Here is a 23740-nt window from a genome sequence, read left to right on the forward strand (position 1 = left end):
GGAAGCGCTTAACAAGTCCCCTCATTTTTGATGTGTTGGGTGTGACCTCTGTAAAGACCCTCCAGAGGCCGAGGACCTCGTCTCCTACCTCTCCATCCAGGCTGGCGGTCCTCTCCGGGCCCCAGGGAGACCAGCATGACCAAGTGGGACGCAGAGGACCTGAGTTCTAATCCTACCTCTCCTACCAAGTCACTTCTGCTGGGTGATTTGGGACGGGGCCGCTCCTCTGCTGCCTCGGCTGGAAAAGGGGGCTTCGAGCCTCCAATTTGGAGGCCCGGGGACTGTGTCCAACCTGATAAACTTGCATCTACCCCAGAGTTTGACCCATAATAACCTTTTAACAAATACCATTTAAAAAAAAAAAACCCAACATTCAGCTCCCCGCAAAAACTGAGCTACCACGGGGGGGGGGTTCTAGAAACTGCTCTGAGCGCCGGGTAGGGGGCGGGCCTTAAAACTTCCTCCCAACCGGAAGCCCGGATTTTTGAGCCGGTTGAAGCCCACCGGAAGTGGTCGAGAGAGCCGGCCTTTCCCAGCAGCCTCGGCGGGCCCGGGGAGGCGTTGCCATGACACCCTCCATTGCTCGTCCCTGATTGGCCCGGGGGGGCGGGGCCGGCCGGGCGGACGCTTCCCCCGCCGAATGCAGTGACGTCACAGGGCAGGCCCAGCCAATCGCGGAGAGGGGCGGGACCTCGGCTCTCCGTCTCCCCCCTCCCTCCCCTCCCCTCCCTCCTTTCCGGGTCTTTTTTTCAAACGGCGGCTCCGCCAATGAGCGGGGCGCCCGGCCGGGAGTGACGTCCCCGTCGGCCAATCGCCGAGGGGCGCGGGGGGGGCGGGTCCCTCCCCGGCGCGCGCGGGGCGTCGGGCGGCGTGACGTCATCGCGGCGGGCGCAGGCGCGCCCGAGCGGCGGTGGCGGAGGCGGCGGGGCTCCTTCGGCGGCGGTTTGGCGGGGTGGGCGCCTCGGCGGGGCCGCACCGGTAAGGGCCGCGTCCCCGGAGGGCGGGCGGGCGGGGACGGGGCCGGGCCGGCGGGGAGCGGACGGGGTCGGGCCGGGGGGCGCCCGAGGCCTCGCGCCCCCCTCGGCCGCCTCAGCCGGGAGGGGGAGGGGCGCGGGGGCCAGCGCGCATGCGCGGCGGGGGGGGCGCGCGCCGGGGCCTGGCGCCCCACGTGTCCGGGACCCCCCCCCCCCGCCCTCCCCAGGTGCGAAACACTGTCCTAAGCGCTTCGAGGGCACCGTCCCGCCACACAGAGACGCAGTCCCTTCCGTTCACTCGATGGGGCGCCGACCGTGTGCGGTGCCACTGTGCTAAGCGCTGGGAAAGGACCATTCAGCAGCTGAGTGACTCAGTCCTGTTTGTCTATTCAGTTGGGCGCTTACAGTGTGCGGTGCACTGTGCTAAGCGCTTGGAAAGGACCGTTCAGCCACAGGGACCGTCCTTTACCTTCATTTAGTCGTGTTTATTGGGCGCTTACTGTGTGCGGAGCACTGTACTAAACGCTGGAAAGGACCATTCAGCAACAGAGTGACTCAGTCCCGTTTGTTTATTCAATTGGGCGCTTACTGTGTGCGGTGCACTGTGCTAAACGCTTGGAAAGGACCGTTCAGCCACAGGGACCGTCCTTTTCCTTCATTTAGTCGTGTTTATTGGGCGCTTACTATGTGCGGAGCACTGTCCTAAGCGCTTGGAAAGGACCATTCAGCAACAGAGTGACTCAGTCCCATTTGTTTATTCAACTGGGCGCTTACTGTGTGCGGTGCACTGTCCTAAACGCTTGTGGAAAGGGCCATTTGGCAACACAGTCCCTTTCCTTTATTTAATCGTGTTCATTAGATGCTTACTGTGTGCGGAGCACTGTCCTAAACGCTTGGAAAGGACCGTTCAGCAACAGAGTCAGTCCCTTTCGTTGATTCATTTGGGCGATTACTGTGTGCAGAGCACTGTCCTAAACGCTTAGAAAGGACCGTTCAGCAACAGAGAGAAACAGTCCCTTTCGTTGATTCAATTGGGCGCTTACTGTGTGCGGAGCACTGTCCTAAACGCTTGTGGAAAGGGCCATTCGGCAACAGAGACAGTCCCTTTCCTTCATTTAATCGTGTTTATTGGGCGCTTACTGTGCGCGGAGCACTGTCCTAAACACTTGGAAAAGATCATTCAGCAATAAAGAGAAACACAGGCCGGTTCGTATGCGGAGCACTGTCCTAAGCGCTTGGAAAGGACCATTCAGCAACAGAGTGGCTCAGTGGAAAGAGCACGGGCTTGGGAGTCAGAGGTCATGAGTTCGAATCCCGGCTCTGCCACTTGTTAGCTGTGTGACTGTGGGCAAGTCGCTTAACTTCTCTGTGCCTCAGTTACCTCATCTGGAAAATGGGGATTAACTGTGAGCCTCACGTGGGACAACCTGATTGCCCTGTATCTCCCCAGCACTTAGAACAGTGCTCGGCACATAGTAAGCGCTTAACAAATACCAACATTATTATTAACAGAGAGACACAGTCCCTTTTGTTCATTCAATTGGGCGCGTACTGTGTGCAGAGCACTGTCCTAAGCGCTTGGAAAGGACAATTCAACAAGAGTCTCTTTCGATTATTCAATTAGGCGCTTACTGTGTGCAGAGCACTGTACTAAACGCTTGTGGGAAGGGCCATTTAGCAACAGAGACTGTCCTTTTCATTCATTTAATCGTGTTTATTAGGTGCTTACTGTGTGCGGAGCACTGTCCTAAGCGCTTGGAAAGGACCATTCAGCAAGAGAGACAGTCCTTTTCGTTTATTCAGTCATATGTTTTGGGCGCTTACTGTGTGCGGAGCACTGTCTTAAACGCTTGGAAAGGACCATTCGGCAAGAGAGGCGGTCCTTTTCGTTTATTCAGTCGTATGTTTGGGGCGCTTACTGTGTGCGGAGCACTGTCTTAAACGCTTGGAAAGGACCATTAAGCAGCAGAGAGACCCTTTTGTTCATTCAGTTGGGCGCTTACTGTGTGCAGAGCACTGTCCTAAACGCTTAGAAAGGACCATTCAGCAACAGAGAGAGACAGTCCAGTCCCTTTCGGTTATTCAGATGGGTGCTTACTGTGTGTGGAGCACTGTCCTAAACACTTGTGGAAAGGACCAGTAAGCAACAGAGAGAGTCCTTTTCCTTCATTTAATCGTGTTTATTGGGCACTTACTGTGTGCGGAACACTCTCCTAAACGCTTGGAAAGGACCATTCAGCAACAGAGAGACAGAGTCCCTTCCATTCATTTAATTGGGCGCTTACTATGTGCGGAGCACTGTCCTAACCGCTTGGAAAGGACCGTTCAGCAACACAGACAGTCCCTTTCATTCACTGTCGTGTTTATTGGGCGCTTACTGCGTGCAGAGCACTGTCCTAAGCACTTGGAAAGGACCGTTCAGCAACAGAGACAGTCCCTTTCGTTTATTCAGTCGGGCCCTTACTGTGTGCGGAGCACTGTCCTAAGCGCCTGGAAAGGACCATTCAGCAACAGAGAGACACAGTCCCGTTCGTTGATTCAACTGGGTGCTTACTGTGTGCAGGACACTGTACTAAGCGCGTGGAAAGGACCATTCAGCAACAGAGACAATCCTTTTCGTGTATTCGTTCAACCATGTGTATTGGGCGCTTACTGTGTGCAGAGCACTGTACTAAGCGCTTGGAATCCCTGCCCAACAACGGGCTCCCAATCTAGAAGGGGGAGACACATGGCACAGCAAAACAAAACAAGTAGACAGGCATCAAAATAGATAAAGAGAATCGTAGATAGAGACACATCATTAATAAAATAGAGTAACAATCCCTGCCCGCACCGGGCTCGCAGGGTAGAGTGGAGGAGACAGACATCAGAACAGGCATCAATGTAGATAAATAGAATTATAGATAGGTACACATCATTAATTATTAATAAATAGAATTATCGATATGTATATATATACACACACACAAGTGCTGAAGGGCGGGGATGGGGGGTAGAGCAAAGGGAGCGGGTCGGGGCGATGGGGAGGGGGAGCTGAGGAAAAGGAGGGCTTAGTCTGGGAAGGCCTCCTGGAGGAGGTGAGCCTTCAGTAGGGCTTTGAAGGGGAAAAGAGTGGCGGATTTGAGGAGGGAGGTCATTCCTGGCCAGCACTTACTCTTTGCCAGCCACTGTACTAAGCGCTGGGGTGGTTGCAAGCTAATCATTCTTTCAGTCGTATTTGTTGAGCGCTTACTGCGGGCACAGTGCTGTACTAGGTGCTTACTATGTGCCAGATACTATATTAAGCCCTGGGTGGATCCAAACTAATCAGTCATTCAGTCGATTTTGTGGAGTACTGACTGTGTCCAGAGCACTGTACTAAGCTCTTGTTAAGCAGCGAGGCTCGGTGGAAAGAGCACGGGCTTGGGATCATGGATTCGAATCCCAGCTCTGCCACGTGTCAGCTGTGTGACTGTGGGCAAGTCACTTAACTTCTCGGTGCCTCAGTGACCTCATCTGTAAAATGGGGATTAACTGTGAGCCTCACGCGGGACAACCTGATGACCCTGTACCCCAGCGCTTAGAACAGTGCTCTGCACATAGTAAGCGCTTGACATATACCAGCATTATTATTCGAGGAGGCGGGGGTGTTCCAGGCGTCGAGATCGAGACACAGTGAGAAAGTTAGCACTAGAGGAGGGGAGTGTGCAGGCTGGGCTGGAGAAGGAGGGAAGGGAGGTGAGGTAGGAGGGGGCAAGGGGATGGACAGCTCTGAAGCCAAGAGTGAAGAGTTTTTGTTTCGTGCGAAGGTTGATAGGCAACCACTGGAGGTTTTGCAGGCGGGGAGAGACGTGTCCTGAACATTTTTGTAGAAAAATGATCCAGGTAGCAGAGTGAAGTCCCTGGCCCCCGTGGGGCTCACAGTCTCCATCCCCATTTTACAGATGAGGTCGCTGAGGCACAGAGAAATGAAGTGGCTTGCCCAAGGCCGCCCATGACCTTCTGACTCCCAGGCCTGTGCTCTATCCACTACGCCATTACCCTGGCTACACCTGGATGGGAAATGTTGCTTCTGTTTGGAGTAATGCCACCCCCCCCCCCCACCTGTGAACAGTAATAATCAGGGTACTTGTTGAGCGCTGACCGTGTGCCGAGCACTCTTCTAAGCTGCTGGGGGAGATACAAGTTACTCAGGTTGGACACAGTCCCTGGCCCACATGGGGCTCACAGTCTTAACCCCCATTTTACAGATGAAATAACAAACCTGAGTGATCGATTGTACCATCCATTTATTTATTCTGATTGGCCCATTTGTAAATGTTTTTTCTGTCGGTCCACCCCTCTAGAGTGGAAATTTCTTGTGGGCAGGGACTGCGTCTAGACCGTAAGCTCATATAGGCAAGGAACGTGTCTGCTAGTTCTGTTGTAGTGTACTCTCCGAAACGTTAGTACACTATAGTTCTGTTGTACTATAGTTCGGGAGCATCACTATTCTGCTAGTTCTGTTGTAGTGTACTAAAGTTTCAGAGAGTACACTACAACAGAACTAGCAGAATAGTGATGCTCCCGAATGTACCGTCCCTGCTCGTTTGCCTTCCCAGAGCCCAAACCGGATTAATTAAAAGGTCCAATTCAGCATTCCCTTCCCTAAATTTCTTAAATGTCATCCTTAATGTTATTTGTTGAGCGCTTACTATGTGCGGAGCACTGTTCTAAGCGCTGGGGTAGATACAGGGTAATCAGGTTGTCCCATGTGAGGCTCTCAGTCTCCATCCGCATTTTACTGATGAGGTAACTGAGGCACAGAAAAGTGAAGTGACTTGCCCACAGTCACACAGCTGACAAGTGGCAGATCGGGGATTCGAACCCATGACTTCTGACTCCCAAGCCTGGGCTTTTTCCACTGAGCCATGCTGCTTCTCAAATCTCCAGTGTCAATGCACTCTGGAACTAAGATTCTCCTTCCCCAACCCCGCTGTGGAATAACCTTCCGGGAAGTTGACAAGCTTATTGAAAGTCACCGAGAATGTGAATTAGGAAGGATGAATGCTTAACAAGTCATTAAGTCTGTCTTCAGTTTAGAAGTTTTGGATTTGTGGAGGACCAAGCCCTTTTATTATCAGATATTGATTGATCGGGTGCCGTTCGGGGTTAGACGTGGAGATGAAACGCTCAGGAATATGAAAGTTGGTGATTTTTGTAAGTACGAAGCTTCAGCACAATCTCTTTTCTCTTGCCCAGAAATCGAAATGCCAGGGTTTCGCCGTGTGCGGGTGAAACTTTTAATCGAGGTTTCTTTTGGGAGAGAAAAAATAAATAGCAGAAGACTTGGTTATTGGGTGGAAGAGGCAGCGTTAATGATGAGTCACGGTGGTAGTAAATTCTCAACATACTTGTTTACTTCTCCATCAGGTTGAAATGAGGTAGGAAAAATTCCGTCCAAATTGCATGACTAGTTTTTTGTTTTTTTTAATGTCGGGAGAGGTGAGGTTGTGAGCGGGTAGTAATGATAATGGGTTTTTATTGGATACCCGCTGAATTCGGTGCACTGTACTAAGTAGTAGTAATATTATTTAAGTGCTTCCTGTGTGCAATGCATTATATTAAATGCTGGTGGAAACTATACTGGTGGGAATTATACACGGTCCCTGTCCTTCGTGGGGCTCACAGTCTAATAGCAGCATGGCTCAGGGGAAAGAGCGCGGGCTTGGGAGTCAGAGGTCATGGGTTTGAATCCCGGCTCTGCCACCTATCAGCTGTAGGACTGTGGGGAAGTCACTTCACTTCTCCGTGCCTCAGTGACCTCACCTGTAAAATGGGGATTGAGACTGTGAGCCTCACGTGGGGACAACCTGATTACCCTGTATCTACCCCAGCGCTTAGAACAGTGCTCTGCCCAAAGTAAGCGCTTAAAAAATACCAACATTATTAATAGCCCCTGGGAAAGTTCAGCAGGAAGGGACTGATGTCAAATAGTGGAATCAGAATAAGTAATTGAATTTATGGACATAAATGATAACCTTAGAAGTAGCGGTCAGACTGATAAAAATTGGAGTATTGGAACTTATTGAGGCAATACTTGCTTAGAGGAGGTGGGATTTTAAGGGGACTTTGGAGGTAGGGGGAGGTCTTAGGTTCGGCAGATTTATTGTGAGGCTTGAAGGAGAGAGTGCGAAAAGGACAAGAGGCAGCTGAGATAAGACTCCGCTACAGTTATGAGGTGAAAAGAGCTGACCTGTAAAATGGGGGGCCTCGAAGCCAATGGCGAGGAATTTTTTTGTCCAGTATTTTCTTATATGGTATTTGTTAAATGCTTATTATGGGGCAGGTACCATATTGAGTGTTGAGGTAGATATAAGCTAATCAGGTTGGACAGAGACCCCGTCCAACGTGGGGCTCGCCATCTTAATCCCCATTTTACAGATGAGGTAACTGAAGCCCAGCGAAGTTAAGGGACTTTTGGCGGAGGCAGGATTGGAACCCCGGTCCCTTCTGACCTTTAGGCCACGTTGCTTCCTAGACTGTAAGCCCGTCAAACGGCAGGGCCTGTCTCTATCTGTTGCCGACTTGTTCATCCCAAGCGCTTAGTACAGTGCTCTGCACATAGTAAGCGCTCAATAAATACTATTGAATGAATGAATGAGTTGAGCGCTAGAAGCCTAATCAACAGTTGTGGAGCCATTCCAGCCTGGTATGTGGATGTGAGTCACAGTTTTGTCACTTCTCTGCTAGGTATGAATGAGTCAGGGTGTCACTTGGCTCTAGTTTAGGTGACTAGACAGAAACTGGGAACACAAACAGCCAGTCGAGTTCAGCTGGCTAAGAAAAAGAGTTAATTGAAATTAAGCGCCTCCAAGGAAGCTCCTGAATGGTAAGGGACACGCCCTTTTGGCACACCCTGTGTCAGTTGATGGTTTATTTCATGTTAAAGTTACATCTAAAATCATCTGAAGATAACCGTCGTCGGTGTCTAGAATATGTATTTGGGGTTTTGCTGGGTATACACTGTAAGCGGCAGACTCCTTGTGGGCTGGGATTGTATTTCACCTTCCCACGTGCTTAGTACAGTGCTCTGCATACGGTAGGCACTCAGTAAAATGCCACTGATTATATGATTTATACCTGGCACATTGGGAACCCGCAAGCAACAAATAATTTTCTTTGTTCAGGGAGCTACCAAAAAGTTTAAGAAAAGCTTTCTGGAGCCAGAGTTGCTGAGGTTCACAGAAATGGGAGGTGGGCTAATTATAAAGAGGACCTAACAAGTATCCTCGTTTACAGAGTGTAAACTCCTTGTGGGTAGGGAATGCGTCAACTCCCTATTCTGTATTTCCCAAGTGCCCTTTAAATTCACCACACCAAGTGGGCCCTCAGCCAGTTCCTACTCCTGCTCCTTAAATCATGAGGGAGACAAGAAAGGAATATAGATTTTCATCCGACAAATTTGCCCAAGACTGAGCCTCTACGAATCGGACTTTTTAGGACCGCGGGAAGGTAAGGCTGCAAAAAAGTTGAAGTGATGCTAAGAGCTTTTAAAAAAAACCTTTAAAGATCATGGTATTTGTTAAGAGCTTACTGTATGTCCAACACTGTACTAAGTGCTGGGATGTAGAGATAAGATAGCTTGGCTTCAGTGGAAAGAGGGAAAGTGGGAATCAGTGGACCTGGGTTCTAATCCCAGCTCCACCACTTGTCTGCTGTGTGAATGTGGGCAAGTCATTTCTCTGGGCCTCAGTTTCCTCATCTGTAAAATGGGGATTCATTACCTGTTCTCCCTCCTACTCAGACTGCGAGCCCCCATGTGGGACCAGGATTGTGGCCAACCCGATCTACCCAATCTTGTATCTACCGTAGCACTTAGCACAGTCCTTGGCACGTAGTAATCCCTTAACAAATACCATAATTATTATCATCCCATTTCTATATAAGCTGTTTTTCATGTAACATTTACCAAAAAAAGTTTGGAAATCTTGCCCTGTCATGCGTACTGACCCCTTTTAATTTCCATTTTCATGGGCTGTGGAAGATCTGAGTACAAAATTATGAAAGGATGTGTTGTGTTTAGATTCCTGTATCTCTCTCTGAAGGATGAGGGTAGAGTCAAATTTATCATTTGGCTGAAATCTAATGTGGAAGCTAGTCATTCAATTTAGCACACCCTCCGAGGAACTGTAATTTTTTTTTATATTTGAGGTAATCATATAATCTTCACAGCATCCTAGTAAGTTAATTAAGGGCAGTCAGTGTTGCCCCTGAAACATCGTTGGGGAGATCAAGTCTCCAGAGAAGAGATGTGTTCCTGGTTGCTTTCAAATAAACGATTGCCATGCACATATTTCAGAAGCAAAAGTCTGGGTGTGCAAGGAAGCACTCGGAATTAACTAGCACTTTCCCAAGCGGAGCCCAGTAAATACCGTTGATTAATTTGAGAGCTTGGCTCCACACTGGGGGAGGGAGGAGATGCTGTCACCAGGATGGAGGCACCTTTGGAATAAGCAATCATTTGGGGATTTAGGTAGCAAATGATTCCCTCTTGTGACTGCGATCGCCTTCTCATCTGAGTTCTCAACCAGAGAAAGTGAGATTTGAAAATCAAAAGGCATCCTCCTGAAATTCGGTCATTATCAAGAAACAGAACTAAATCAGATTCAGTTCTTGAATCAGATGAGATTAGGGTTTTATAGCTGTGGAGTTGATTACTATTAATAGAGTCAATTTGAAATGCAGTGTGGATGGAGGAAAAAATGGGCATATCTGCCATTAATTTTTTTTGAGGATTGTGAACTCTTTAACAAAATTAACAAAAACTGGAGAGAAATTATAACAGAACTGTGAAGAATAAGGTAATGCCAGTCACAGGTTGGCAAGAAGGAGCTCAGAATTAACTGTTAAAGAGAAGTAAATTGCAACGGTGGAACCAGACCAACTAAGTAGTCCTAAATAGGGGTTCTTCTGTGAATTTCCAAGAAATTTTTTCTTTCCTAGAAAGGGGAATTGAGGCCTAATGGTTGTAATGAAGGCTAACAAGCGGCTCTGAGTGATGCGTGACTAAGGAAAAGCATTCAATTTAGAACAGACAACAGAATGATTGACAGTCTAGGAAGTAAACTGTGAAGCTTAAAGATTATGGTGCTTTGGTGAAATAGAGAATTTTAATTAAATTTCCCCAGGGTCGGGTGGGGAGAAATCTCATAATGGCAGGTGTATTAATTAATGAGTTGAGCTAGCTGTAGTCTAATTCCGCCCTCCCCTCCCCCTTTTTAAGCACTTGAAATCTATTTGGGTAAGGTGAATGAGAACATCTACATATGTAGGATTTTAGAAGCAGCGTGGATTAGTGGCAAGAGGCTTGGGAGTCAGAGGTTGTGGCTTCTAATCCCAGCTCCTCCACTTGTCTGCTGTGTGACCTTGGGCAAGCCACTGAACTTCTCTATGCCTCAGTTACCTCATCTGTAAAAATGGGAATTAAGACCATGAGCCCCACGTGGGACAACCCGATTACCATGTATCTACCCTAGCGCTTAGAACGGTGCTTGGCACATAGTAAGCGCTTAACAAATACCATAATTATTATTATGGTACTGCATTGTTTCCTCTTCTGGGGACCTGGAGGAGCAGCAGTCTATGACCCCTTTCCTCTTAAGGGGGTTGTAAGAAGGCAAGACTTGGTGAAAAAAGTTGAGAGAAGAATCAGGAGTTGGTGGTTATTGATTATAGTTCAGGAGAGAGGCTGCTGTTATAAAGATTCTGTGATCCTAGTAATAATAATCAATGACTGGTATCTTACCGTGTGCAGAGCACTTTACTAAGCTGCGCGAGCATGGGCAAGGGAGGATGTGGGCAAGGGGTCAGCATTGAGAAAAATGAGATCAAGGTACAGTGTGTACCTCGTAGGTGAGCATTAGAGGAGTGAGAACAGTAAGAGATCTGGGAAGCCAGGTAGGAGGGAGAGAGCTGATAAAGTGCTTTAAAGACAATAGTAAGGAATTTCTATCTGATGCAGAAGCAGATAGTGGAGGTTCTTGAGGAGGGGGAAGATGTGTGGGGACTGTGGGTTTGTTTTTGTTTTGTTTTTTGAAAAACGATTTGAACAACAGGGTGAAATACGGGCTGGAGAGGGGAGAGATGCGAGGCGGGGAGGTCAGCGAGGAGGCTGTTGCAGTTGTCCAGATGGGATATAAGTGCTTGGATCAGTGTGATAGCTGTTTGGAGAGGAAGGGGCAGATTCTAGAGATGTTCTAAAGGTAGAACTGACAGGATTTGGTGATGGACTGAGTGTGCAGATTGAATGAGAGAAGGGAGTAGATGATGCCAAGTTTACTGACTTGTGAGGCGGGGGAGTTTTTCACCTACGGGGATGGCAGACCTCTTGGGGAGGGCAGGGTTTGGGTGGCAAGATTAATTCTGTTGTGGACATTAAATATGTGTCAGGATATCCAAGAAGAGGTATACACATAGATAACTTTATCTCCGTGTCCAGTTTGTGTTTTTATATGTCCCTACTCTTGCAGTTAGCAGTTGCATCTGTTTTTCCTACTGATCCCACTCCCCCGTTTCCCTCATTAGATTATTAGCACCCACAGCCATTTTTTGTGTCTTTGACGGCGATTATATTCTCCCAAATGCTTGGTACAGTGTTCTGCGCACAGAGGACACTCAAGAAATACTCTGAATTGATCAGATGGTGTTATTGTAGTAATTACCGGTGTTTCGTTTAACGCAGATGTTTGTCCCAGTGACAGTAAACAGATTTCTAACCGATGGCAAGGAAATGGTTCTCCTAGGAATTGGGTATCTTTGTGCCAATGAGAAATGCCAGTGATTTCTAAGCAGGGAGGAGCTATCTTTCCCTACCCTCCACTGTTGAGCTCCTCTCTGAGGGATCCTGTATTAGGTGCTGAATAAATCATTTTAAGCAGGCACAGGACCTGCCCTCTAGGAGGTAACTTTTCAAATGGAAGGTTTTCATTTATTCGGAAACTCAGGACCAGCAAGCAGGGAAAGCCCTTTTGAGGTTAGTGAAGTTGGGTTTTGGCAGGGGGAGGGAGTTTATGTCTTCAATAACTCTGACCTTTCAGGAAAAGAAAAGGAACTTCTAGACAGTCAATTATATTTATTTAGCGCCTTCTGTATGTCTTGCAGTCTATTCATTAAACCCTTGGGAGAGGACACTAGTTAAATATTATTAGCAATAATAATCATAATATGTAAGTGCTTACTACATATCAAGTGCCAATCTAAACACAGGGGTAGATACAAGTAAATCAAGTTGAACACAGTTTCATAAAGCAGCATGGCACAGTGGAAAGAGCACTAGCTTGGGAGACAGAGGTCATGGGTTCTAATCCCGGCTCCACCACTTGTCAGCTATGTGACTTTGGGCAAGTCACTTCACTTCTGTGCCTCACTTCCCTCATCTGTAAAGTGTGGGTGAAGACTGGGAGCCCCATGTGGGACAACCTGATTACAATGTATCTCTCCCAGCGCCTAGAACAGTGCTTGGCACATGGTAAGCACTTAACAAATATCATTCCAGGTGTGAAGATTGAAAACCAGTAGGCAGAAGTTTCAGTGCACTGTGGGGAGAACTGGGTATTTTGGGGAAGTGAAAGATGTGTAACAAGAAGCAACGTGATCTAGTGGGTAGAGTTAGAGGATCTGGGTTCTAATTCCGCTTTCACAAGATAGAGAAGGAAAGAGGTTAGGACCATCAAGAGAGATTGGGTAATCATTCTAGGGATGATAGCCAATGAGCTCCTCAAAGAAGTGACTGTAAATTGTGAAGAGAAGGATATACAGAACAAAGCCTAGAAAGGTTCCTTCAATTTGAGAATGGGCAATAGAGGAAAAGGCAAAGAAGGATTGGGCCAAGAGGTGTCTCAGAAGAAATATATGTTTTGCAGATTTAAAACTTTTTTAAAATTTAGTAATAGCCTGAAAACACTCAGCAGTTTGAGATAGTGTTTTCTTCCCCCATACTCCTTCCCTCACCATTTATTTTGGCTGTACAGTCAATCCTTTAACATGACAGAATATGCCACCCTGGTTTAGTGGAAGGAGCCCGGGTTTGGGAGTTGGAGGTCATGGGTTCTAATCCCGGCCCTGCCACTTGTCAGCTGTGTGACTTTAGGCAAGTCATTTAACTTCTCTGTGCCTCAGTTACCTTATCTGTAAAATGGGGATTAAGATTGTGAGCCCTACGTGGGACAACCTGATTACCTTGTTTCTACCCCAGCTCTTAGAACAGTGCTTGGCACATAGTAAGCGTTTAACAAATGCCATCATTATTATTATTACTACCAAAAAACAACAGTCCTATCGTGATGTGAGCCAAACAGCAAATACATTTGTCCCCACATATTGTATTGTCTAATAAAGAAGATGTCTGTTAAACTGAGTCAAGTTTAACTGTTACATTAGTTCATTTGAGACAAATAAACCATTTGTGTTCTCCCCAGCATCAAGAAGCTCCGAATCACTGTGAAAGATGTTCAATAAATCATTTGGAACCCCCTTCGGGGGTGGCACCGGAGGCTTCGGGACAACGTCAACGTTTGGTCAGAGTGAGTAATCCGAGCGGGGAACCCTCAGGGGACTGGCTGGCCGGCTCTTCTCTCGCCGCGTCCGGTGGGGTTGGAGGGAACGTGCCGGGAGCTGTCTGCCCGGGAGAACAAACTGCTCTGACCCACCAGATCAAATGATTTGCGCTTTGGCCAGTGGTCCGTGAACTGAAATGAGGGCTTCATTCCTTTGTTAAAGAATTTTAAAGATGAAAATCTCTTGAATTTATAAAATATGCCCCAGGGACTTCAGAGAAGGAAAGTTCATATTTTGTACTAATTTTCTAGGCCATGAGAGATTCTTTTTGAAGAGTCTATTGTCGGGTTTTTTGTTGTTTTTTAATGTGGTAGGTATCACTTGGCCGCTCTGGAAATTAAACTTTCCGTAGAGTAGAAAAGACAGAGGGTAGCACGAACCTATTTTAAAACCTAAGTCTCAGCGGGTCCCACTCCTGGGGTAAAAATACGTACATAATTATTGGACTCGGATCTTTGCTTAAGTAACCAAATCAGGGGCATGTGGGAAAAGAGGGTGAAGCCACACATCTTTTCCCTTCCAACTTAATTAGCCGAGAGGAGCGCGTAATCTGTGGTTTAATTTTGACTCCATTGCAGGCAAATAAAACCACAGTTCCATAAAGCTCCCGTTGGTGTGGCGGATGAGGGATGACATTTACGAGCAAAATATCAGTGATGGGAGCTTTCGACTCTCAAAGCAGAGTAGTGGTGGCTAAGACTGTATTTGACTTTACAGATGCTGGCTTTGGAACCACGAGTGGAGGGGCATTTGGGACATCTGCTTTTGGTTCCAACAACAATACTGGAGGCCTCTTTGGGAACACACAGACCAAGCCAGGTATGAATTTCATGGTGTGCACAGCTGCTTTGTCCGTAACCAGAGGAAACAGTACAGGAAATTGTCTCGTGGAAGAAATATTCGGCTGAGCCCCAAATCTGTCTTTGCTTGTGTTCTCAGGAGGACTCTTTGGTTCGAACACATTCAGCCAGCCGGCCACCTCCTCCACGAGTACCGGCTTTGGGTTCGGAACATCAACCGGGACGTCAAACAGTTTGTTTGGGGCCGCCAGTACTGGAGCGAGCCTCTTTTCCTCTCAGAATAATGCCTTTGCCCAGAACAAGCCTGCCGGCTTTGGAAGTAAGTAGAAAAACATTGGGGTTTCAGATCTAGTGACTTAAACCAGGGATTATGCAGCAGGTACAAATGTCCCCAAGAGGGATAGGGGCCTCCCTATCGTCTGACTCTGTGATCCCAGCCGGGCTGCGGTTGGGGAGGATGCAGTTTCCAGATCTCATTTTCCACATTCTTTCAGCAGGATCTGAAAAAATGACTCTAACCCAAAAGTCCTGGGAGAGCGAGAAGTAGCCATATCCCTGCTCTGCCACTTGACAATTGTGTGACTGTGGGCAAGTCACTTAACTTCCCTGGGCCTCAGTTACCTCATCTGTAAAATGGGGATGAAGATTGTGAGCCTCACGTGGGACAACCTGATTACCCTGTATCTATCCCAGCGCTTAGAACAGTGCTCTGCACATACTAAGCACTTAACAAATACCAACACTTATCATTTGGAGCCTGTCCTTTCCCAATCACTGTGCTAGAGTTTAGTTCACCTTGAAGTGCTCCCTTTTGGTTTGCTATCCCACTGAGTGGGGCAGAGAAAGTCAGAAGAAAGTGTCTCAACCTATACCTTTCTCTCACAACCCACCACTGTCCAGCAGGCGGTAGGCAGCAAGAAGAGGGTTTGGAGACCTTCATTAGCAGGGAATTTTATATTGTCCTCTCCCAAACAGTACAGTGCTCTGCTCACAGCAGGCACTCAAGAAATACAATGGATCGCCCAGTCAAGAGGGGTCTGCTTGATGAGCCCCCCAGACTTCAGGACTTGCACACCAGACCTGAGCCACGCAGCCTCCCGTGGCTCAGAGGACAGACAGCGTAGTTCTGAAGCAAGTGGTTAAAGATGGAGTCTGTTAATTAGGCTTTGCCTCAGCAGAGGGAATGGGACCTTCTCCTCCAAAACTCACATTTTAACCCAACTTCCATCGTCAGCATTCCACCAAACTACCTTCCTTCCTTTGAGAACTCTGATTCGTCTGTTCCCCTTGAGCCTGCAGGGGTTTGAGTTGGGCTATAGATGGGCCTGGCTCATACCAAGACCACCGTCTTGGACTTTTTCTGATCCCGACTTCTTCGAACCGGTTCAGTCTTCACAAGCATTTTAGCTGTTCCTAAACTGCCTTTCGGCACAGTTTCTGTGAGCATGCTCAGATAAATGCTGTGATTGTTACCCATTGGCAAGCCCTATTCACCTAGGAGTAAGCTTGGACCGGAATCAAGTTGGGATCACATTGTGGGGTAATTTGAGATAGATGTATTTTTGAAAAAAGAAACTTCCTTGTATTTTTCAGGGGTCTCCCTTAAGCGATCCGCTTCCCCCTCCCCCTGCCCCCAGTAAGATTTTCTCTTGGAAAGAGTAAGTATTCTTAGTTTCCTTGCATCACTCATATGGATGGAGAATCATTTAGGATGCCCTTAGCTCTCATTCACCTATCCTCTGTCTTGTTTGAAGGTTGCAGATGTGGTTCTTGCCCATGACTACCATATAGTAGAGTTGTGCCATTATCCACTTGCTCAGTGGCCATGACTTGTAGGAGGCAAATGAAGGGATGTTCCAGGCTTCTCTCCCAGGCCTGTGGGAGGCTTAGGAAAAGAATATGAAGACAGCATTCTTGGGGGGGGGGGGGTTGGGGGAAGGTTATTTACCCCATCCTGTACGTCTCTTTATCTTTACCACTGCCCACGAACCACTGTTCTGAGTTTTCAAGAGACTTCCATCCGGCCACTGACCTTTTTCCTTCTGGTTTATAGATTTTGGAACGAGCACTAGCAGCGGAGGTCTCTTTGGAACCACAAATACTACATCCAACCCTTTTGGTGGGACTTCTGGCTCACTCTTTGGGCCAAGTAGTTTTACAGCCGCTCCAACTGGGACGACCATTAAATTTAACGTAAGTGTTTTTGGTTTCTGTTTTCAAAATGCGAGGCTCTTTTTTTTTTAAAAAAAAACCCTGGGACCTTTCTTTCAAATTGCTTTTTCAAAGAAAGCAGAGCCTAACTTAACAAATACCATAGAAACAAAACAAAAAAATCTGTCAGGGGGACGCTGCAGAGAAATAGCTCATTGACTTTAGATCCAGAATGTCACTGGGTAAGGAGAAGGAACTTTCTTCTGGAGCACCTTGAGTGAAAGTCCCTTTAAGAGATCTGTGGAATAATTGAACATCAATATTCTGTGGCAAATGAAAAGTAAAAAAAGTGGTCAGTAAAAGATACTTTGACCCCTTTGTTTTCGGGGGGGTTTTGGGTTGAGTTGAGGAGTAGAGCCTTGGGCTATGCATGCCCCTGAGTGAATGCCTTTGATGACTAGAGGTTTGGCTGATGCTCAGAATTCTCCAAAGATTTTTGCCTGATGGAAATTTGTTACAAAAGCAGTACTTGGATGACCCTATGGAATTTGCTCCAGGATATGAAGAAATTTTCAGGCAAGGCAGTAAAGATAGTGAATTGCAAGTAGAGAGGCCAATTTAATGTCCATGAAAAAGGATTGCATTTCCTTGAGAAGCATAAGGGCTGATAAAATACACAAAATCAGTACCGTTCTAGGCTTAATCTCTTGAATTCATGCACTTGTTCTTTTGACAGTGGCTGACATGCACAGAGCTTTCTAATATGTCAGCAGTTAAAATTGCTGATGGAATAAGGGAAGGAACAGGAAGGAGAAATTGGAAGTGGCAGCACAATTCCGTGCAGTCAGTGGGTTCCAAAAATTCATCTTCCCCACCAGTGATGTTTAAGCAAGCCTGTCAATAAATAGCAAAATGTAGATATTTGAGGTATAATGATTCTGAATGTATGCAGTGTCTTAAAAATCTCAAGACGGGAGCTACAAAATCTTGCTAACGTGGTTCCAGTGTAGTTCCACAGTTTGCCTTGACTTAAAGTATCCAGGGTACGGAAGGTCACAATTGACAGCTGAGACCCCCCTGTGAACTGTAGAGTACAAACACTGGAAACTGATTTCAACGCTACGTCTGTGAAAACCCGAAGACCAAAAGAGCAAGTTAAAAATCTTATACATAAAAGATCGTCTCTAACCCTTTTTTTCTTGCAGGCTCCAACTGGCACCGATTCTATGGTAAAGGCTGGAGTTAGCACTAATATCAGTACTAAACATCAGTGTATCACTGCTATGAAAGAATATGAAAGCAAGTCCCTAGAGGTAAATACAATATTCATCGATGCCCTTTAGCTTTGGAAGGTGGTGACCTTTATGTTTAGCAGGATCTCTTATGTGTATTTAATCTCATTTCCAATGCATTCCAAATGAGTAGGAAGAACCTATGCAGAAATTTAGAGGAGGGGAAGAGAGTGAGGAGGATGGTCTATAAGCGAATGATTCGGTGAGTTGAGGGGTGAGGTTGGTAAGGTGAGCAAGTTGAGTTGGCTGGAGTTAAGAAGACATGAGCAGTTTGAGGGAGGCAGTTGGAGAGTGTTTCATCTCATTTATAATTTGCTGAGGAAGCCACTCCTGGCTCCCGAGCAGAGGAAAAGCACCAGATCATGTAGAAGACCACTCTTTCCTCTATGGACTCTTGAGAGGAGAACGAAAGATGGTTCTTTCAGTAGCTGCGTTCTGAGCATATCCTGCATCTGCACCTCTCTGGGGAGAATATATAGCTCCAACAGATTTATCGTTGATTAGTTCTGGTGCTCTTTTCAGTGTCATTTTTCTTAAAATTATAGGTTTGACTGAAGGCCCAGTCCATACAACAGACATTGCCTATTTAATTGACTCTGTGGTTCTGGAACTCATAATTCAGGCCCCTTGCGTGCTAGTCGGATTATCTGGGGAATCTAGTGGATTGCCATCTGCCTCACTTGGGGGAAGGGGGAATTTTATTTTATTTTTTATTTTTCGGGTGTTTTTAGGAACTTCGCCTGGAGGATTATCAGGCCAACAGGAAAGGTCCTCAGACCCAAGTGGGAGCAGGTACCACAGCAGGACTGTTTGGCTCTTCCACGGCCACATCCAGTGCCACGGGCCTTTTTGGCTCTTCCACCACCAACACCGGCTTTGCGTATGGACAGAATAAAACTGCCTTTGGAACTAGTAAGTCTTAAAAAAAAAAATCTTATTGGATTCTCTAAAGTTCAGTATTAAGACTGTTGGATTTCTTCACAACGGTGAACCACAGTTAGCTGTCACGGACTGCGTAAAGAAGCACGCGACTTTGTTGACTGCTTCATTCTAGAACTTTGGATAATAAAAATGTAATTGTGATATTTCTTAAGCACTTAACTGTGTGCCAGGAGCTGAATAAAGCGCTGGAGTGGATACCAGCAAATCAGGTCAGACATAGACCCTGTCCCTTGTGGGGCTCACAGTCTCAATCCCCATTTTCTAGGTGAAGTAACTGAGGCACTGAGAAATGAAGTGACTTGTCCAAGGCCTTGGTGCTTCTCTAGCACTGCTAGCACACTACTACACTGCTAGGCGAGTGCTTCCAAAAGTTTTCATATCCTGCCTTGACTACTCCATCACACTCCTTGGCATTGTCCTCGACTCATCCCTCTCGCCCCACCGCATTTTCAATCTGTCACCAGATCCTGTCAGTTCAACCTTCACAATATTGCTAAAATTTACCCTTTCCTCTCCATCCAAACCGCTACTATACTGATCCATGCCCTTAACCTATTGTATCTGCCTCTCCCTGTCTTCTTTCTCTCCCCACTCTAGTCCATACTTCACTCTACTACACAGATCAGATGTTCAGTCTGTCTCTCCCCACTCCTCAAGAACCTCCATTGGTTGCACTTCCACCTCCGCATCAAGCAGAAACTCCTTGACATTGGCTTTAAAACCCTCAATAAGCTCCTCCTGCCTACCTTCCCTTGCTAATATCCTACTACCGCCCAGCCTGCACACTTCGCTCCTCTACTGCCAGCTTGCTCAGTGTGCCTCGATCTCATCTCTCTGGCCACTGTCCCCTTTCCCATGTCATCCCCCTAGCCTGGAACTCCTAGCCTCCCTCCATAGATGCCAGACTGCCACTCTCCCCACCTTCAAAGCCTTATTAAGTCCACAGCTTCTCCAAGAGGCCTTTCCCGATCAAGCCCTCTCTTTCCCAGCTCTCTCTCCCTTCTTTGTCATCTGGGCAACTTGCAGCCGCGACCTTTGGACGTTTGATATTCACCCCACCCTCAACCCTACAGCACTTATGTACATATCCATAAATTATATGCTATGAATATTATATTAATGTTTGTCTCCCCTTCTAGATTATATGCTCATTGTAGGCAGGGAATGTGCCTGCCAAGCACTTGATACTCTTCCAAGTACTAAGTATGGTGCTGTGCACACAGTAAATGTTCAGGAAGCATTGATGGTGGTGATGATTCCTCTCTGCTTCAGGCACAAACTCTTGACCATTGGCTCTAAGGCTCTCAATCAACACTCTCCCTCCTACCTGGCCTCTCTGTTCTTCCACTACCCCCCACCTCACTTCTTTAGTTGTTCTCTAGCCACTCCATCCACTCTGCCTCATTCTTGTCTTTGCTGAGCCTCCCGCTTGCCTTGAACTCTCTTGAACCTTCACATCCTCCTGACCACTGCTCTCCCCATTTTCAAAACTCTTCTGAAATCATATTTTCTCCATTAGGCCATCCTGACTCTCCCCACTTCTCACCTTACTCCCTAAGAGTAACAGATCTATTGCTCCCATCTGTTACTTATGGTAGTTAAGACTGTAGCTAGACTGTAAGCTCCTTGACGACCGGGATATGTCTCCTGACGCTATATCCTGTACATTGTATATTGTACATTATCAAATTGTACATTCCAAGTGCTTAGTACGGTGCTCTTCACATAGTAAGCGCTCAATAAATACTATTGAATGGATGTATATTCTCCCAAGCATTTAGTTGTGTTCTGCACACAAGAGGTGCTCAGGAAATTTGGTTGAAGAGTAGTTCCAAAAAGCACGGGCATTTCGTAAAGGATAAGTGTTGAAACATCTGTGAGAGATTTTTCTTGTTTCAATAGAGAAACTCAGAAATTGAATATGCTACGACAGTGAATATGCTTCATGGTTTAAACTAAATTTTTTTCTTTCAAAAGGCACAACTGGATTTGGAACCAATACAGGTAGCCTCTTTGGCCAGCAGACTCAGCAAACTACCAGCCTGTTCAGCAAGCCATTTGGTCAGGCCACAACCACCCAGAACACCGGCTTCTCCTTTGGGAATGCCAGCACTCTAGGACAGCCAAATACCAACACAATGGTAAGGAACCAGCATCATCATCAACAATGCTGTGTATTGTTTTCAGCAGACCTGTCTATACCGTCATCAAATAGTAAATTCTGATCGCTCATGAGCCAGCTAACTTTCAGCACTGACTCCTTAGAGGATGATGTGATAAAGGCAGATTTCCTAGAGGTCCCGGGTCCTGACCCGGCAGCTAATACATCCACATCTCCGATCCACATTAATAATAATGGTGATATTTAAGCGCTTAGTATGTGCCAGGCTCTGTACTAAGGGCTGTGGTGGATACAAGCTAATCAAGTTGGGCATAGTCCCTGTCCCATGTGGGGCTCACAGTCTCAATCCCCATTTTTCAGATGAGGTAACCGAGGCCCAGAGAAGTGAAGTGACTTGCCCAAGATCACATGGCAGACAAGTGGTGGAGCTGGGATTAAAATCCATGACTTTCTGACTCCCAGGCCCTGCTGCTTCTCTTGTTTTCCCTCGCACAACTCAGTGCTTGTTGCTTTCCATCCAGCCTCCCGGGCTCCTGCCCCTCATCGCCTCAGTGGTGCCTTCTTAGTTCGGGCCCACCCTCAAGGGTCTTTGGAGTGCTACACGCTATTCCCTGTGTACACCAAGGCTGCTGTGGCTCCCTCAGCAAGAATAAAACATTTCTGAATAATAAGGGATAATCTTTTACCTTTTTCTGGGAGTTTTGTTTTGTGGTTTGTTTTTGTAAAGACATTTTCATCCCAAGTGGTGATAAGGTGGCCACCTTGGGGTTCTTTTTCTAGTAGTGGAACTCCTAGCCCCATCTTGAACATATCTCATTATTCAGTTATCGCCACTGCTTGGCTCCATTGAAGTCCAGGCTCTTCCACTACTGCTCCAATACCCCTGTCCTTAATTAGGCCCAGAGCCATTTTAGGTGCTTGTATCAGGAGCAGCCGATTCAGAAATTTCAAGTCCAACTCATTGACAGGCTGGCCAGTTCTTTGGACTCCATGGTTGGCCATGCAGGGGATAGTCCTCTAAACAGGTCGAGGACTCTTTTCTCAAGCAGTATTTGTGTTGGCAGGGTTTATTCGGTGGGACGCAGGCCACGCAGTCTGGAGGTCTTTTTGGGACGGCTACCAACACCAGTGCTGCTACGGGATTTGGAACGGGAACGGGCCTCTTCGGACAAACCAACACAGGATTTGGCACTGTGGGTTCGGTATGTTTTCAGCACTGACCGTGGTTTGGGGGTGGAGAGGGAGGAGGGTGGGGAGTTGCGTGGAGCACGTGCAAGCTTGTGCCCCATCTGTTACCTGCCTTCTTTGCTACTCTCCCAGAAAGGCTTCCAAGGTTGGTAAGTTCGAAATCGGTTCAGACCAAATTTACTAACGTAAGTTCTAGACTTAAATAACCTAGGGGCTTGAGGGTATTCTAAGTTGGTTAGCCTGTAAGTCCCCTGTGGGCTGGAATTGAGTCCACTAACTCTATTATAATGTAGGTTTTTAAGCGCTTAGAGTGCTCTCCTCACAGTAAGTGCTCAGTTAATACCACTGATTGAGAGTGAATGAGGAGTTTCAATAAGACAGACTTGTGATCACCTGATTCCATGGCTGTGGCAGATCTTAATTGGCTTCATAAAAGTATCTAAGAAAAGAGCATAAGGTGAAATGTAGGAAATAAGCGTTCCCAAAATCTGAAATTTAAATATAACTTAGAAGGTGATTTAAACACACCTCAGTGAGTCATTTAAACCATTGCAATCTAATGACCTGATTAAATAGTAGGGCCGAAGTAGATGTTTTTAAAGTGTAGATTTCTTTTCTTTTCGTTAGGCCTCTTCGGCATCGAGGTACCCTGTGGTAACATACTAGCGAGCTGTTATTATTTATGCTGAAGAAACTGCCGTTGTTCAGTGATGAATTTAAATGGGTTTTACGTCACTCTGTATTTAAGTCAAAATACTTAAGGTGGAAGAAAGATTTTAAGCCAATGTAAACTTCGTTGCATTTTGACAGATATAGACACCAAATTCAGTAGCACTATATATAGCAAGAGAATGTGAAAGAAGAGCAGTATAAAAGCTTACTGTGTACTAAGTGCTTGGAATGTATAGTTTGGCGATGGATAGAGACAATCCCTACCCAACAACGGGCTCACAGTCTAAAAGGGGGAGATAAAACAATCAGGCATCAATACCATCAAAATAGATAGAATCATAGATATAGACACATCAATAATATGTACAATTGATATAAGTGATAAATAATATATACAAATGTACACAGGTGCTGTGGGGAGGGGAAGGGGGTAGAGCAGAGAGAAAGGGAGGGCTCAATCTGGGAAGGCCTCCTGGAGGAGGTGATCTCTCAGTAGGGCTTTGTAGAGGGGAAGAGAGTTAGTTTGGCGGAGGTGAGGAGGGAGGGCATTCCAGGACAGCGGGAGGACGTGGGCCAGGGCATTCAAATCATTATCTTCAATGATATTTGAGTGCTCACTGTATCCAGAGAAGCGTACTAAGCGCTTGGAAGAGTCCAGTGGAAGAGTTGGCAAACCTGATCACCCACCGCAAGCTTAGATTTCCCCCCCCCCCAGATCCAGGACTGAGTGAGGACACCTTAATAGTGGAGCTTCCCAATCGGTCCTGTCAAGGCTGAGGTTTAGAAAGTAAACCCGGCTCTGCTCTGAATGGGAGATTTCCATTCTCTGCCTTGCCCGTTGGTTCTTTCCCAGGTTGTCTCGGTTAAATGGTGAAGTGTGTTTTCCTCTGTTTATTTCAGACGCTGTTCGGTAGTAACAAGCCTGCTGCATTTGGAACGACAACCACCAGCGCTCCCTCCTTTGGCTCCACGAGCGGCGGGCTCTTTGGTAACAAACCAACCCTGACTTTAGGAACCAATACA

General features: G+C 46.8%; 2 protein-coding genes across 5 annotated transcripts in view; one reads left to right on the forward strand and one right to left on the reverse strand.

The window, feature by feature from the left end:
* PGAP2 (post-GPI attachment to proteins 2) overlaps positions 1-478 on the reverse strand; it is a 31708-nt gene extending 31230 nt beyond the window's left edge. Inside the window, exon 1 of one of the 2 annotated variants that reach the window (XM_029058190.2) lies at positions 89-478. In XM_029058190.2, coding sequence (XP_028914023.1) covers positions 89-96 — 8 coding nt within the window. In that variant the 5' untranslated portion in view covers positions 97-478. The remainder of the gene's footprint in view (positions 1-88) is intronic. The other variant, XM_029058189.2, reaches the window with a different exon arrangement.
* A 441-nt stretch (positions 479-919) lies between these two features.
* Positions 920-23740, forward strand: part of NUP98 (nucleoporin 98 and 96 precursor) — a 58121-nt gene continuing 35300 nt past the window's right edge. For 2 of the 3 annotated variants that reach the window (XM_029051671.2, XM_029051678.2), the window contains exons 1-10: positions 920-978; positions 13412-13516; positions 14268-14369; positions 14490-14669; positions 16404-16543; positions 17707-17814; positions 18525-18705; positions 20713-20876; positions 21922-22059; positions 23618-23705. In XM_029051671.2, coding sequence (XP_028907504.1) covers positions 13441-13516; positions 14268-14369; positions 14490-14669; positions 16404-16543; positions 17707-17814; positions 18525-18705; positions 20713-20876; positions 21922-22059; positions 23618-23705 — 1177 coding nt within the window. In that variant the 5' untranslated portion in view covers positions 920-978; positions 13412-13440. Of the gene's footprint in view, positions 979-6062; positions 6153-13411; positions 13517-14267; positions 14370-14489; positions 14670-16403; positions 16544-17706; positions 17815-18524; positions 18706-20712; positions 20877-21921; positions 22060-23617; positions 23706-23740 lie in introns of those variants that run through there. The other variant, XM_039911217.1, reaches the window with a different exon arrangement.

The sequence above is a fragment of the Ornithorhynchus anatinus genome, chromosome 2 (genome assembly GCF_004115215.2).
Source record: "Ornithorhynchus anatinus isolate Pmale09 chromosome 2, mOrnAna1.pri.v4, whole genome shotgun sequence".
NCBI classification, from domain to species: Eukaryota; Metazoa; Chordata; class Mammalia; order Monotremata; family Ornithorhynchidae; genus Ornithorhynchus; species Ornithorhynchus anatinus.